Raw genomic sequence first — 14,273 nt, forward strand, 5'->3', positions numbered from 1 at the left:
GTTTTTCAGCTTTATTACATTCAGAGATCCTCCCCTCTGCCTTGAATTCTGTTCTACTACACAGGAAACAAATCAGTATGACTGAAGATTTTGTTTTTTCTTCCATTTTCACTGCATGCAATGCATGGTTCCAGACCTGAGTGCTTTCAAGCAGAATGATGTGACCATTCTGCTAAAAAGTTCTGTTGTAGTCTTTACTTTCACAGGGATTCTTACAGAGTTTAGTTGATAACTGACTGAGATGAAATTACTTATCCAAAACTGTATCTAAATTATGTATATGGAAATACTGAGTGAACACTGTGTGAATATATCTCGGGGAGTATATAAAGGGTTTGTCAAATTCATAATGCTCAGAGACTCTGTGAGAAACAGTTTTGTTTGGGATGAATAACACTAGCCCCAAATGTCTGTTATGGTTATCATGTTGCTTTTCTATCTTATGGAATTTCCAATCTTCCACTGGTGTGGAAGGCAAGGAATTACACACTGAGAATCTTACCATTTCTACCACACTGGGTGTTTTCCCCTGCAAAATATTCTGCTGAGGTGCTGACCATTTGGTATTAAGACAAATCTCCCAATCTGAAATAAGATTAAAAAACACATTAAGGTCTTGGAGAAATAAATGATGGAAGGAAAGTGTTAAAAAAATAAAGGCCGATGTCTACTTACTTTCAAAGACTGACTTAAAATATAAAATAAAAAGAAATGAATACACAGAGATTGAGAAATCTGACTACATTAAGAGTCTGGCAATGATAAGGTGCTGGTCAAGTTGGTAGGTGATTTCCTAAGAAATGATTCTATAAATGTTGAGACTGATGGTGAACAGAAAGCAGCATAACCAGGAAAGCAAAGATGAAAGAAAATGAATAAAGAGCTAAATGCAAAATTTAAAGAAATAGATCTTACTGTCAGGCCAAAAGGAAGTTTCAGAGAAGTGGATGAAAGTTAAAGAGAAGTCTAAAGTACCCAAGGAACCACAGAAACCAAAGGCACCAGCATTCTCAGGAAAAATCCATCTTCAAAAGCTTCCTATTTAACATTTCCAAACAGACCACAGTTCCTAGATTCCTGCTGTTTTTCATAAAGAAATCACCTCTCCCTTTTCCCTTACTTTGCAAACCCTTCCCACCATCCTCCACTCTCCTTTTTGTTCCACCTGAAAGATCAGACCTGGTCTGCACAGCTGGTACTGGCTCTCAGAGAAAGAAGCTTGATACAAGAACATGTAAGGGATGACAAATAATTCCATAAATCAGGACCCCCCTCCAGGGATACCAAATACTGTCAGGTATAACTTGAGAAACAATAAAATGTTCGTGACAACTTTATCAAACCAATAAACTTTGTTTTTCAGACCAATAAACTTTCAAATGAAACTAAAATGCGAACACATACTCTCTCATTGTTCACCAAAAAGGGTGCCGATCTTTCCCCTGAAGCCCCGGCTCAAACTTGTATTTCGAAACATTTTTGAAGTCCTAAGCCTTTCAATCCACAGAGAAAATAAAACCAGAACAACAAACAGATCTTCATTTTCAAGAGGAAGCCACTTCAAGGTAAGATCTACAAGAACAGAAACAATGTCTGCTCTTTTTACCACTGCATTGCCGTTAGTCAGCACAGAGTCTAGAATACAGTCATTTAAGAAAGATTTGTTCCAGAAAAAGCTAAATGAAGACATGGCACCAACCTTACCTATTGCAGCCAGACTCTTGTAGTTCTCCAGCATCACATCTCTGCACAGCCTTCTCTGAGTTTGATCCAGCAAAATCCACGCCTCCTGGGTGAATTCCACAGCCACATCCTCAAAGGTCACTGGGTCCTAAACCATCACAAACATCCCAGCATCAGGCAATTGCCATCTAAACCCATGTTCACTGGAGAAAGAGAATGGGAGACCCAAAGCTTAGATAGCGTTCCACGTTCTCCCATCATCTCTCCCAGGGCTTGATGGTCCTCATGCCCATTCTCCTCTCTACCTGGACATACTCACTGGTGACCTCATCCAGTCATATAGCTTTAAGAGCACCTCTTTTACCCAATTGAACGTATCTCACCACAGCTACATTGTTCATTTTTCTAGTCTTATTCTTCTCTATGGACAGGACTTACCATAATCTGAGCACATTACAGACACAATAAATGCTGGCGAATAAATGAATCATTCCTCCAGCGATAGCACAAATTCTGAGAAACACATGTCCACTCCCTCACAGTGTATCATAGCACACTAAGAGCACACAATCAGCACAGATGAGAGCTAGACTGAATTAGTAAGTACTGGGATAACAGTATCATCTCCCTATGTCATCTGTCAACCACATAAAAAATCCTGAAACCTGAGGAAATTTATCTGGGTACTCAGTCCCTAGGCAGGCCCTATATACATAAAGAAACTCTGTTCCACTAGAAGAAAACGTGTCTACCTGGTAGGAAGAAGCATGTACTTTTATAAAAGAATAAATTTCCTACTTACCTGAGAATAATTTGTCAGACACCTGGTCACTATCCTTTCCTCTTCTGACTTCTCCTCACAAAGGCAGAAAAAAAAGGTGACCTTGGGGAGAAGAAATAAAACCTAAGAACCCAAACTGCCCAAAATTCCCACTCAGGCTAGAAGCTACTCCATACTAATTCTAAATTGACACACCTGCTGTTGCCATAAAATACCCAAGCAGACTACCTCATCCTCATCTGAAATCAGAAGGGTTTTGAGCTTTGGGAGGAAAAATTCCATTTTACAGAAAAAGAAATTTAAAGTCCAGAGAGCTAAAGTTGTTTTCTTTGGCCAACAATAATGAATCTCATCACGTGATTAAGCAGACTCTCTCCCACAAAAATACCCACCCCTCCTTCCCAAATCCCAGGACGTAGACATCAGAATGTTCTTATCTACTTAAGCCCCCTCCTGGACAGTACAGAAACAGGTCTGCTTAGACACTGACCACAAGACAGGCTGTTCACAAGCCAGGTAAAACAGTCTGACAGGAGCATCAACAAGGACTTACCACAAGAGAAAAGATCAATGGCTGGCATCCTGTGGGTATGACAGTAAAACCTCCCTGAACCCTCTTGTTCCCAAAGTCCTTCAAGACAGTGTCTGATTTTAGTGGAGATAGGTCAATCTCAATTCCTCTTGATTAAGTAGCAGTGGAGTCTTGCCACACACCATCAGTCTTTAAGCAACAGGTAGTACTCAGCTGTCATGAAGCATCATTCATTAGTCAGCTCTCTGTAGAAGATGAAGTTACATTACATGAAAGCCATTAAAAATTGTAGAGTATACCACATGAATATAAATAACAATCGTCAGTTACTGAATACCTATTATGTGCCAGAAGCAGTGGTAGCTCATATGATTATCAACATGGTGATTATTACTGTCATTCCACAGCTGAGGCAATCTACATGGATATAGAAGTAGTCACTGGCCCAAAATCACCAATTAGGAAGAGCCAGAGTCTGAATACAGGTTACTCTAGCTCAAAAGCCTGAACTCCTAAGGTTATTGTTATTTGCCAACATACCTGGACGATTATAAAATGGTGTGCAAGAAATGATTAATTCAGCAGGTCTGGGTTGCTCAAATCCTGCACTTTCCTGAAAAAAGCCTGTCTTCAGATCTACTCTTGGCGGGGCTTGTGGGAGACAACCTGAGTCCATGGAATACCCTGCCTGGTAATGTCTGAAGCCTTGGGCCACACAGTTACCAGTTGGACGAGATAGTTTATGCTAACAATGTGATTTATGGTGAACATCTGTTTTTATATGCCCGAGTCTTTGGGCAATGTTCTAACAGTTTGAACTCAGGCTGGAGCCTAAGTGGCTGAAGTCAGTGGTACATGCCTATGGGACTGACCCACAATGAAAACCTGGACACCAAAGCTCAGGGACTATAGACTGAATGTTTGTACCTCCCTGCCTCTTCATACATTGTCACCTAATCCCCAGTGTGATGGTTTCTGGAGATGGGGCCTTTGAGAGGTAATTATGGGATTAGTGCCTTTATAAGAGACCCCAGAGAGCTACCTTGCCCCTTCTGCCATGTGATAACACAGTGAGAAGACTGCCTTCCATTAACCAGTTAAGTAGGTCCTCACCTGACACCGTATCTGCTGGCATTTTGATCTTGATTTTCCCAGCCTCCAGAACTGTGAGAAATTTCTGTTGTTTATAAGCCACCCAATTTATAATATTTTTGTTACAGCAGTCCAATTGAATAATCTAATGTACCGGGTGAGCTTCCTTGGTTGGCAATATTTCACATGCGATGTTACACATTATTACTAGGAATATTAAGCAATGCCCATTTGACTGCACTGGGAAAAGACACTTGGATGCTTGTGCCTGGTTTGTTTTGGAATTAATCCCATGTGTCTTATCCCTTTGCGGATTCTGATCTGTATTCTATAAACTATAATGGTGGGTTTACCAGCATGAGTCTTGTGAGTCCTACTGCATTGCTGAGCATGAGGGTGGTCTTGAGGATCCCCAGCCCAAACGGTTTATTTAATTCAGACACCTTTGAGCTCCTCCAGCTGGCAAAACCACATAGGCCCAGTTGCCTTCCTTCAAGTCCTTATATCAGCTTTTGCCTTCATTCATTATGCAAATTTTTACGAAGGTCCTTCCCTTTGCTACATAATACACTGTGCACTGAGGAGAGCACAGTGTAATTAACAGAAAATGCCCCATACCTTAGATTTTTCACATTCCAAAGGGCTAAGCAGATACTAAACAATAAATCTGTATTCTATTAGTTGGTGTTAAGCGCTAGGGAAAAAATATGAACAGATAAGGAATATTATCCTCTGCCTTCCCCAACACACACACACATACACCCAAGGATTTTTCTTAGCAAACTCAGAACTAGCTCTGCAAAAGATAAAGACAGAATACAAAAACAACCATTTCAGAAGGCTCTTGAAAAACTGGCATCTGACTTGCCTAAAAAGTGACATTCAACTTTTGACCCAAAGCACTAGAACAATTCCATGGTAAACAAAATAAACTCAGAATACATTTCAAATACTGCTCTACTTCAATGGCATATCAGTTTAGAAACACTCATGTAGGAGATCTGACCAATCCCAAGTCCTACCAGAGGGTATAAAATGTTGAGTAGGTGGAGTGCTAAATCAGACTTTGCCCAAAGTTTATCTACTTTTTTCCTAAAAAAACCTCTTAGTTCTTTTTTTCATTAAATCTGCCTTTTAAAAATTCCTTCCTTACTTATACTTTTATTTTTTTTATTTATGCTTTATGTTCATTTTGTTGGTCTTTTCAAATACCTGGAAATTACAGTTAATTTTTCAAACATTTTATTGAATTACACATTCAAACAAGTGTAGAATTACTAGTGTACAGTACGTTATCATGAAATTCTCCACCCTGAAGCACTCATATGCCTCATCTAAATTACTCCTTTCTCCTCAAATAGAAGCACTATTCTGACTTCTAACACTGTAATTTTGCCTGTTTTTGAACTTCATATAAAATCATACGATATGCATTAATTTGTGTCTAGCGTCTTCCATTCAACATCCTACTCAACATGCTTCTCCCTCTCCCTCTGCCCCTCCTCCTTGCTTGTGTTCTCTCTCAAATAAATAAATCTTTTTTTTTTTTTTTTTTTTTTTAAAGATTTTATTTATTTATTTGAGAGAGAGAGAATGAGAGACAGAGAGCATGAGAGGGGTTAGGGTCAGAGGGAGAAGCAGACCCCCTGCCGAGCAGGGAGCCCGATGCGGGACTCGATCCAGGGACTCCAGGATCATGACCTGAGCCGAAGGCAGTCGCTTAACCAACTGAGCCACCCAGGCGCCCTTCAAATAAATAAATCTTAAAAAAAAAAAAAAGTACAAAGTGAACTGGGAATTTATTTTAAAGACTAATAGGGTTTAAATACTAAAAGGATTCACGCTGAAGGGACACAGGATTCAAAAGGACTACCCTTGGGCAAATTTGGGACAGCTTGAGCATCAAAATAATAGTGAATGAAAGAAAAGTCCAAGAATATATTGTGATACTCCAAAAAGAAAATAGTAGAGAGGACAGGGGAGGTGGGGAAAGAAAGCTGAATAGCTAAAGAATGGAGAAGGAATGACAGGAAAAACACTATTTTGTAACACCCCTGCCCCCATGTAAAAACAGACTGAGGCAAAAACTGACAAGTGATGTGAAACCCTTGGATGAAAGGCTGTTAGGAGGGGCGCCTGAGTGGTTCAGTCGTTAAGCACCTGTCTTTGGCTCAGGTCGTGATCCCAGTGTCCTGGGATCAAGCCCCGCACTGGGCTCCCTGCTCTGCAGGAAGCTGCTTCTCCCTCTCCCACTCCCTCTGCTGTGTTCCCTCTCTTGCTGTGTTTCTGTCAAATAAATAAAATCTTAAAAAAAAAAAAAAAAAAAAAGGCTGTTAGGAAACAGATTCCCCTGTTGCCAAGTACCACCCAAGGATTACCTCAAAAATATAACTATGAGAGAAGTGCACCTTGACTCAATGCTTCTCATTCCTAACAATGAGACAACTTGCACTTACCTGCTTCCTGATACAATACAAAGTATACAGAAACGTTCAAGTGTCTAAGTTTGCAGTCTAACCAGGCAAGCACTGGCTGGTTCTTTGGGTACTGTGAACATGAAATGTGGCTAGTGTGACTGAGGGACTAGATTCTTAATTGTATTTACTTTTAATGAATTAGAATTTAGAAATAAAATTGATTCAGTTACTAAAAAACTTTTCAGTATGTTTGAACAATCTGGGTTTGGAGATCTTTTTCTACAGCAAAACAGTAAGAGCTAAATACAGATCAAGAATTTCCAGTGAAGACTCAGCATCCACGCTGAGATCCAGTGTACATACACACTGGGTTCCAGCAACTTATCACAAAAGGAAAGAAATGTAAAATTTCTCATTAATAATTCTCTACTAACTACATTAGTCATTAATTTCACTAATTTATACTGATAACTGGGTAAGTTGGATTAAATAAGACACACTAAAAATAATTTCACAGGTTAAAATTTTTACTTTTTTAAAGACTTTATTTATTTATTTGACAGACAGAGAGATCACAAGTGGGCAGACAGGCAGGCAGAGGGAGAGGGAGAAGCAGGCTCCCCGCTGAGCTCGGAGCGGGAAGCGGGGCTGGATCCCAGGACCCTGGGATCAGGACCTGGGCCCAAAGCAGACGCTTAACCGACTGAGCCACCTAGGCGCCCCTCAGGTTAAAATTTTTATTTGTTTACTAAAAATTATAAAAAATTACATCTGTACTTCACAATATATATAGTACTGCTCTAGACCCAAGTCTCCTTTACAAGAAACAGACAAGTTAATTAAATGAAATCCCAGGAAGGGACGCCTGGGCGGCTCAGTCCGCTAAGCCTCTGCCCTCCGCACAGGTCAGGGTCCCAGAGTCCTGGGATGGACTCCCACATCAGGCCGCCTGCTCAGCAGGGAGCCTGCTTCTCCCTCTGCCTGCTGCTCCCCCTGCTTGTGCGCTCTCTCTGACAAATAAATAAATACATGAAATCACAGGAAAACAACATCATATGGGAATGCCAACATTTTACAGTAAAATTCTCCTGGAACGTTCAAGAACCAAAACTATTTTTTTTTTTTAAATGCAGGCAAACATTTTAGGTAAAAGGGATCAGAGAGCTAAAACAAAATGCGATTTGCAAATCTTGTTCGGATCCTAGCTCCCAAAAAAATCCCGACAACTCTAATAGATACTTTCGGAAAACTGGAGAAATTCTACTTCCTGGAGCTGTTTTTAGTAGAAGATTGTCCTGATGCATGCTTACCATTAAGGGGTGAAGTGAATGTCTGCAATTTACCATTGACTGGTTCATCCTAACAATACATATGACGAGACAAAATCTTAACAATTAGTGAACGTGGATGAAGGTTCCACGGATGCTCGTTTCATGGCCGCTGCATATTTTAAGGATCAATACCCGAAAGAAAAACCCACCTGTCCAAACTCATGTTACTTTAGGTCAATTCAAGTCCAGCTAACGGCAGCGGGCCAGCCTCGTCCTTCCCCTCAGAGACTCCTACACTGGAAGCGCCGGGCGTTGGCAGGCTCCGCCGCGCTAGGTTTTGTACTTCGGCGAATTCATCCACTCCTGCATCTATCTGTGTCACACACACGTGCTCCCTAAGAACCTGCAAAGGTCCCTCTCTCCAGCGGAGAACTTACCGAATTTCAATAACCGACACCCACAAGTGCACCGCGTGCCCGCCTGCAGGAAACACAACCGCCAGGCTGCCGGGGGCGGGGGTCGCAGGAGCCGGAGTCACCACGACCAGAAAAGGCCTGGCCGGCACGCCTCTCCCCGGGGCTACCGTCGCCGCCCCGGGGACCCGGCCGGCCCCGGCTCTTGGAGGAAGGGACCTTCAACCTTGCGCCTCCCCCTCGCGGTCCTTCCTTCCCGCGTAGGCGCTCCAAGGCCGGCCGCTGAGAGGGGAGGACTTCCCCTCAGACGCGGGAGTGGCGCGCGGCCAAAATGGCCGCCGCCCTGCGCATGCGCTTTTCGGGTCTCCGCGAACCGCTCAAGGGGCGGGGCCTCGCGGGAAGGGAGGGCCGCAGATGCCCGTTGTGCCAACCAACTGGAGGAGGAGAGATGCCGTTTTCCTCCCGCGGGAACGAAGCGGGCCGCTGGGTCCGAAGCGGCTTATTTTCCTCCCCAGCCCGTGCTCTTACATGTCTTAACTGAATAAGATTTGCTTTCAAATCTTGGTGCATACGTGAACGCATCATACTCTTCATTGCATAGCTTGTTGCACGTTTCCGGTGGAGATAATGAATACAATCGCTGCATCGCTGCATCGCTGCACTCGAGCTTTTCCTATGGCCACATAAAGTCACTATTCATGATTCATTTTTTTTCAATATAGTTCAGCCTCCTGTCTGTGATTCCCCTTAACCTGGGAAGGGAGCTGCAAACTGCACCTGAGGAAAGAGGGAGAAAACGCTACAACAGCACCTCAGTCTACTACGCTGGAGGTGAAGAGGTGACCCTAAGTTTAAATAAGATGGTTTGTCTAGGGGCGCCTGAGTGGCTCAGTCCTTAAGCGTCGGCCTTCGGCTCAGGTCATGATCTCAGGGTCTTGGGATCGAGCCACGCGTAGGGCTCCCAGCTCCGCCGGAAGCCTGCTTCTCCCTCTCCCACTCCCCCTGCTTGTGTTCCTTCTCTCTCTGTGTCTCTCTGTCGAATAAATAAATAAAAATCTTAAAAAAAAAAAAAAAGATGGTTTGTCTAGATGTGCAGCTGAGGCTACTGTCTTCTTTACTGGGTTAGGAGAGCAACTGTCATGCCTAACGGGCCTCTGATTTCCATTATGATTTTGACTTAAAAGTCTAAGAGCTTGGCCATCCCTTTCAAGTACTAAGAAAAAGAAAAGCGCTTACTATAATTTGGGAGACCCAGAGTGGGAAATTTCTCCATATTAGCCATGGCAGAGCATCAGGGATGTCATTAGTCATGTCATAGAAGGAGGCAGATAATTACATTAAGTTGGAAATGGACAGTCTACAATAAGTCTTAGGAATTCTCTAAATTGTCTTTTGGTGAAAGGGGAGGGAATTCTGAATTGCTGTAATTCTTCTTGGCTTGAGGGATTTGTTTCCCTGGGATATGTTAAGGACTAGGTAGTGAACCTGCTATTCTGATAGAATTGTAATTTATTCTCAGAAACTCTGAGAAACCTTACTAAATGCAGTCAGGAGGCCAGAGGGGAAACTCTTACAGGATACCACTCCTTAATCACTATAAGAATTATCAATTATACACTCCCCAACAGAAGAATCCTCAACGGGAAATTACATTCCCCAACAGAAGATGTACATTGCATCTCCTATAAGAAATAGACTTCCCCAGCAACTCAGTCAATGAGAAACTATCATCACCCTGAACTCTTCCTTTTCTCCAATGGACTCTTGTTCAAAACAACCCCTCCCAACTTTCTCCTTCTCCAAAAAATAACGTTTCTCTCCTTTGTTTGTTGGACTAGTGTATGGTTTTTGCTGTAGGTTGTTTGTCCCAAATTGCAGTTCTCTGCTATTCCCAAATAAACCTTTGTACACTTTCCCTAGCTCCTTCCTTTGCTCCTCCTGGGAGATCGGAAAGTGTGTGTAGCTGACACACTGCTCAGAGAAAAATGCAGCCAATGAGATAAGATAATGGAAGACAACAAATGTTTTTAAAAACTGCAGTAAAGGGGCGCCCGGGTGGCTCAGTCGGTTAAGTGTCTGCCTTTGGCTCAGGTCATGATCCCTGGGATAGAGCCCCGAGCCCCCGGGCTCCCTGCTCGGCGGGAAGCCTGCTTCTCCCTCTCCCACTCCCCCTCCCCCTGCTTGTGTTCCCTCTCTCGCTGTCTCTCTCTCTGTCAAATAAATAAAATCTTTAAAAAAAAAATAAAAACTGCGGTAAAATTTAAACTTACCACTTCAGTCATCTTTAAACGTACAACTCAGTGGCATTCAGTATATTTACAAAGTTGTCCAACTATCCCCACTGTCCATTTCCAAAACTTTTTTATCATCTGAAACAGAAACTCTGTAGGGAAACAAATATTTTTAAGAGATCTGGCCAATGTTTCGGTCTCCAAGATCTTTGGAGGTGGGAAAGTGTGAGTTTAATTGCAGTAAGACGAGGATGCTGAATTTGTAATGACACAGTAAAATTCTAAAAAAGTCTCAATCCATAAACTTCCTCTCCATGCCCCAAGGTAACCTCTGAAATGGACGTTCACATTTAGACACTTCAAAGAACCTCTAGGGAGAAGCAGCCTCCCTTGATACTGAACGTGAATTAACAGAACAAAATTAACTTTTTGGGCACTAATATGATTCCCTTTGGCCTCATCCTATTATTATTGGCCTATTTTGTATATTTCCCACATACGATGACAGTGTTCTAAACACTTTAGCACAAGTGGTAATGAACAATTGTGTTACCTTGGACTTCCTGCTGGCAGCTGAAGCAGGATATGTTCAGCTGCCAACACCTCTTGCTGCACCCAGTTTAATGATTTAATTGGCTTGGCTCTGCATGGGGAGCCTGGCTGAAGTATATCCTCCACGTATCCCTCATCACCCTACTGGGAGTCATGGTCCTGGTCAGTTTTGTCTGAAGTTCCCTAAAACAACAGAATCAGGGGCACCTGGGTAGCTCAGTCAGTTAAGCGTCTGACTCTTGGTTTTGGCTCAGGTCATGATCTCACCATCCTGGGATTGAGCCCCGTATCAGGCTCTGCACTCAGCACAGAGTCCGCTTCAGGTTTTCTCTCCCTCTCCCTCCTGCTCACTCTCGCTCTCTCTCTCAAATAAATAAATAAATACAATCTTAAAAAAAAAAAGAACAGAATCAATTCTGGTATAAGCCCCTATGGGTACAATTAATTACAGTATCTGTGTTAGCCTCCTAGTGCTGCTATAAGAAGTTACCAGAAACTTAGTAGCTTAAAACAAAACAAATTTATTATCTCATAGTTGTGAAGGTCAGGCATTTGAAATGGGTCTCATTGGGCCAAATTCAGTGTGTCCAGAGGGCTGTGTTTCTTCTGGAGACTCTAGGGGAGAATTCGTTTCCTTACCTTTTCAGCTTCTAGAGGCTGTCTCCATTCCTTGGCTCATGACCATAAATCACTCTGATCACTGCTTCCATTCTCACACTTCTTCCTCTGACTCTGACCCTACTGCCTCCCTCTTTCACTTATAAAGATCCCTGTGATTACATTGGGCCCACCTCAATAATTCCCCCGTCTCAAGAACCTTAATTTAGCCGCACCTGCATAGTCCCCTTTGGCATACAAAATAATACATTCACAAATTCTGGGGATTAGGACATGGACATCTTTGGCAGGGGCATTATTCTGCCTACCACAAAACAAACAAACAAACAAACAAACAAACAAACAAAAACCATCTAAAAAGAACTCTTAGGTAGACACATGAAAAATAGGGGGCCAGAGTTGTAGAGAAATGACTCTGCTGTGGCCCCCTTGCATCTTTGTATCTATCCACATAGGTCATGCAGGCAAAGGCTTGACCTGTGGCCAATCTGAATGTTGGCAGAATGCCCTGTGATTCTCCCAGAACATGAAAGGATAGAAGGCCTGTGAGGAGCCTCCATGAGGCCATCTCCCACTCACCTCCCCCGGGAAACTGTCAGCAGACAGTTTCTCATTGCCTCCTAGGTTCTGATGAGGTAAGACGCTTTTTGCCCTGCCCCTTCAGAAGAGAAATGCAGAATATAAAACTGCTTAGCTGCAGTCTAGATTGGGCTCCTTAGCTATGGGGAGGAGGCACAGTCACAGAGTACAGGTTAAAGTTGATGGTGATTTGTGGCTAGCGTTATCTATTTAGTCTAAGGGGATTCGTTCTACTTCCTGGGTATTGGAAGCAGGTCCAAGTTTGTCCCACAGTGCCTTTAAGAGAGCACAGCACGGGGGTGTCTGGGTAGCTCAGTTGGTTAAGCACCTGCCTTTGGCTCAGGTCATGATCTTGGGGTCTTGGGATCGAGCCCCCGTCGGGCTCCCTGCTCAGCGGAAAGTCTGCTTCTCCCTCTCCCTCCTACCCCTGCTCATGCTCTCTCTCTCAAATAAATAAAATATTTAAAAAAAAGAGAGAGAGAGAGAGCACAGCATGTGGGCTGTGGGAGAGGATGCCTTTCTCTCCTGTGAAACTTTTATTGAGTAGAACATATTAGCCAAATTTATAATTTCGGCTCAAATGTCATCCATTAAGGCAGTGATATCTGGTAGGAGTGCTCTAATGAAGGGAATAATCATGTTTAACTAGAGTCTATGGTCAGTGTCATTTATGCTTAGTGGCTTTAAGCACAGGCTGCACCAGGAACTAAAAGGTGAAATGGCAGGAATCGGTGTCCCTTCTTTCACTAAGTCAGCGAGGATGGCCTGAACTCCTTCAGCGCCTTTCTCAGATGGTAGTTCCTGCAGCATATTGACCACCTCCGCTGATAAAGGAAAGTTAACTAGTTCTCAACGGCTGGCGCCCACCAATAGCAAAAGCTTTCAACTTGTTTCATGAGGTTGGCTCAGCAGGTCCCATTTCAGTAATGGGAAAAGGGACTGTCTGGGAGGAACAACCAGGACAGAATCATCTTTTAGCAAAAGTGGGCCAATTTTACTAGTTAAGCTGATAATCGTTAATCCTCCTCCCAAGCCATTCATTTCCTGGGGTTGGGGAGAGGGAGTGCTTTCTTGGGGTAGGACCTTAATCATAGAGATGCTGTGTATTTCCTCCTCCAAGAAAGAGCCCTTCCTTTTTTTGCCTTCCCCTTTTGCCTTTTTGTCTTTTAGTACTTTTTGGAAGGTCACTGGCAAAGCAGAGGATAAATTGTCTCAGTTCTTACAGTGGTGACACTGTACTTTTTTTTCCTCTTTTCCAGCAGAGGGGACCAGTCCTTTTTTTCCAGGATCCTGCATTCTGTCATGTCTCACCTCCCCCAGGAGTTTGGGCTCTTTCTTCCTCTGGGTGGCATCCTGGTAAGAAGCTGTGGTAAGCAGAACCCAACACCCATCTTGTGGTTTAGAACATTCCTTCAGTAAAATAGCCACCTTCTTTGGGCTCCTGGGAAGGGCAGGGATATAAACGTCTTTGACTTTACTTTTTTTTTTTTTTTAAAGATTTTATTTATTTGGCAGAGAGAGCACAAGCAGAGGGAGAGAGAGGGAGAAGCAGGCTCCCTGCTGAGCAAGGAGCCCGATGTGGGTGGGACTTGGTGGGATCATGACCCGGCCAAAGGCAGCCGCTTAACCGACTGAGCCACCCAGGTGTCCCTACTTTTTTTTTTTTTTAAGATTTTTATTTATTTATTTGAGAAAGAGAGAGCACAAGCAGGGGGAGGGGCAGAGGGAGAAGCAGACTCTGCTGAGCAGGGAGCCCGATGCGGGGCTCAATCCCAGGACCCCAGGACCGTGACCCAAGCTGAAGGCAGACACCTAACCGACTGAGCCACCCAGGCACCCCTTGACTTTTAGTTACTTTAAGTAATGTTTTAGCTGGCTGGGCCCAAGAATTGGAGGTCTTGATGTTCCTTTGAGGAGGGGCTGGAATGCCATCCTTGACAGCAGATCTGAGAGGGACTACAGCTAAAGCCTGCTAGCTGTGCTTAGGAGACCTGCCATCTCTGCCTTATGGGCTCATTAACTTGTTGTAGCAATCCCCAGGGACATGGACATCCTCTTGGCTCAGAGTGCCCCAAAACACCAGCCTGGTCATAGGGACCTCCTC

The 14,273-nt window shown here is 43.4% G+C and overlaps 1 protein-coding gene across 3 annotated transcripts in view; it reads right to left on the minus strand.

The window, feature by feature from the left end:
* The window catches only part of LOC118552901 (zinc finger protein 559-like), a 28,525-nt gene extending 20,250 nt beyond the window's left edge, over positions 1-8,275 (minus strand). For all 3 annotated transcript variants that reach the window (XM_036119662.2, XM_078055908.1, XM_036119661.2), the window contains exons 1-5: positions 8,214-8,275; positions 3,179-3,241; positions 2,486-2,566; positions 1,705-1,831; positions 503-585 (exon numbers count right to left, since the gene is read on the minus strand). In XM_036119662.2, the coding sequence (XP_035975555.2) occupies positions 503-585; positions 1,705-1,831; positions 2,486-2,566; positions 3,179-3,181 (294 nt within the window). In that variant the 5' untranslated portion in view covers positions 3,182-3,241; positions 8,214-8,275. The remainder of the gene's footprint in view (positions 1-502; positions 586-1,704; positions 1,832-2,485; positions 2,567-3,178; positions 3,242-8,213) is intronic.
* Positions 8,276-14,273: the final 5,998 nt, after the last annotated feature.

Source organism: Halichoerus grypus, chromosome 1 (assembly GCF_964656455.1).
Source record: "Halichoerus grypus chromosome 1, mHalGry1.hap1.1, whole genome shotgun sequence".
NCBI classification, from domain to species: domain Eukaryota; kingdom Metazoa; phylum Chordata; class Mammalia; order Carnivora; family Phocidae; genus Halichoerus; species Halichoerus grypus.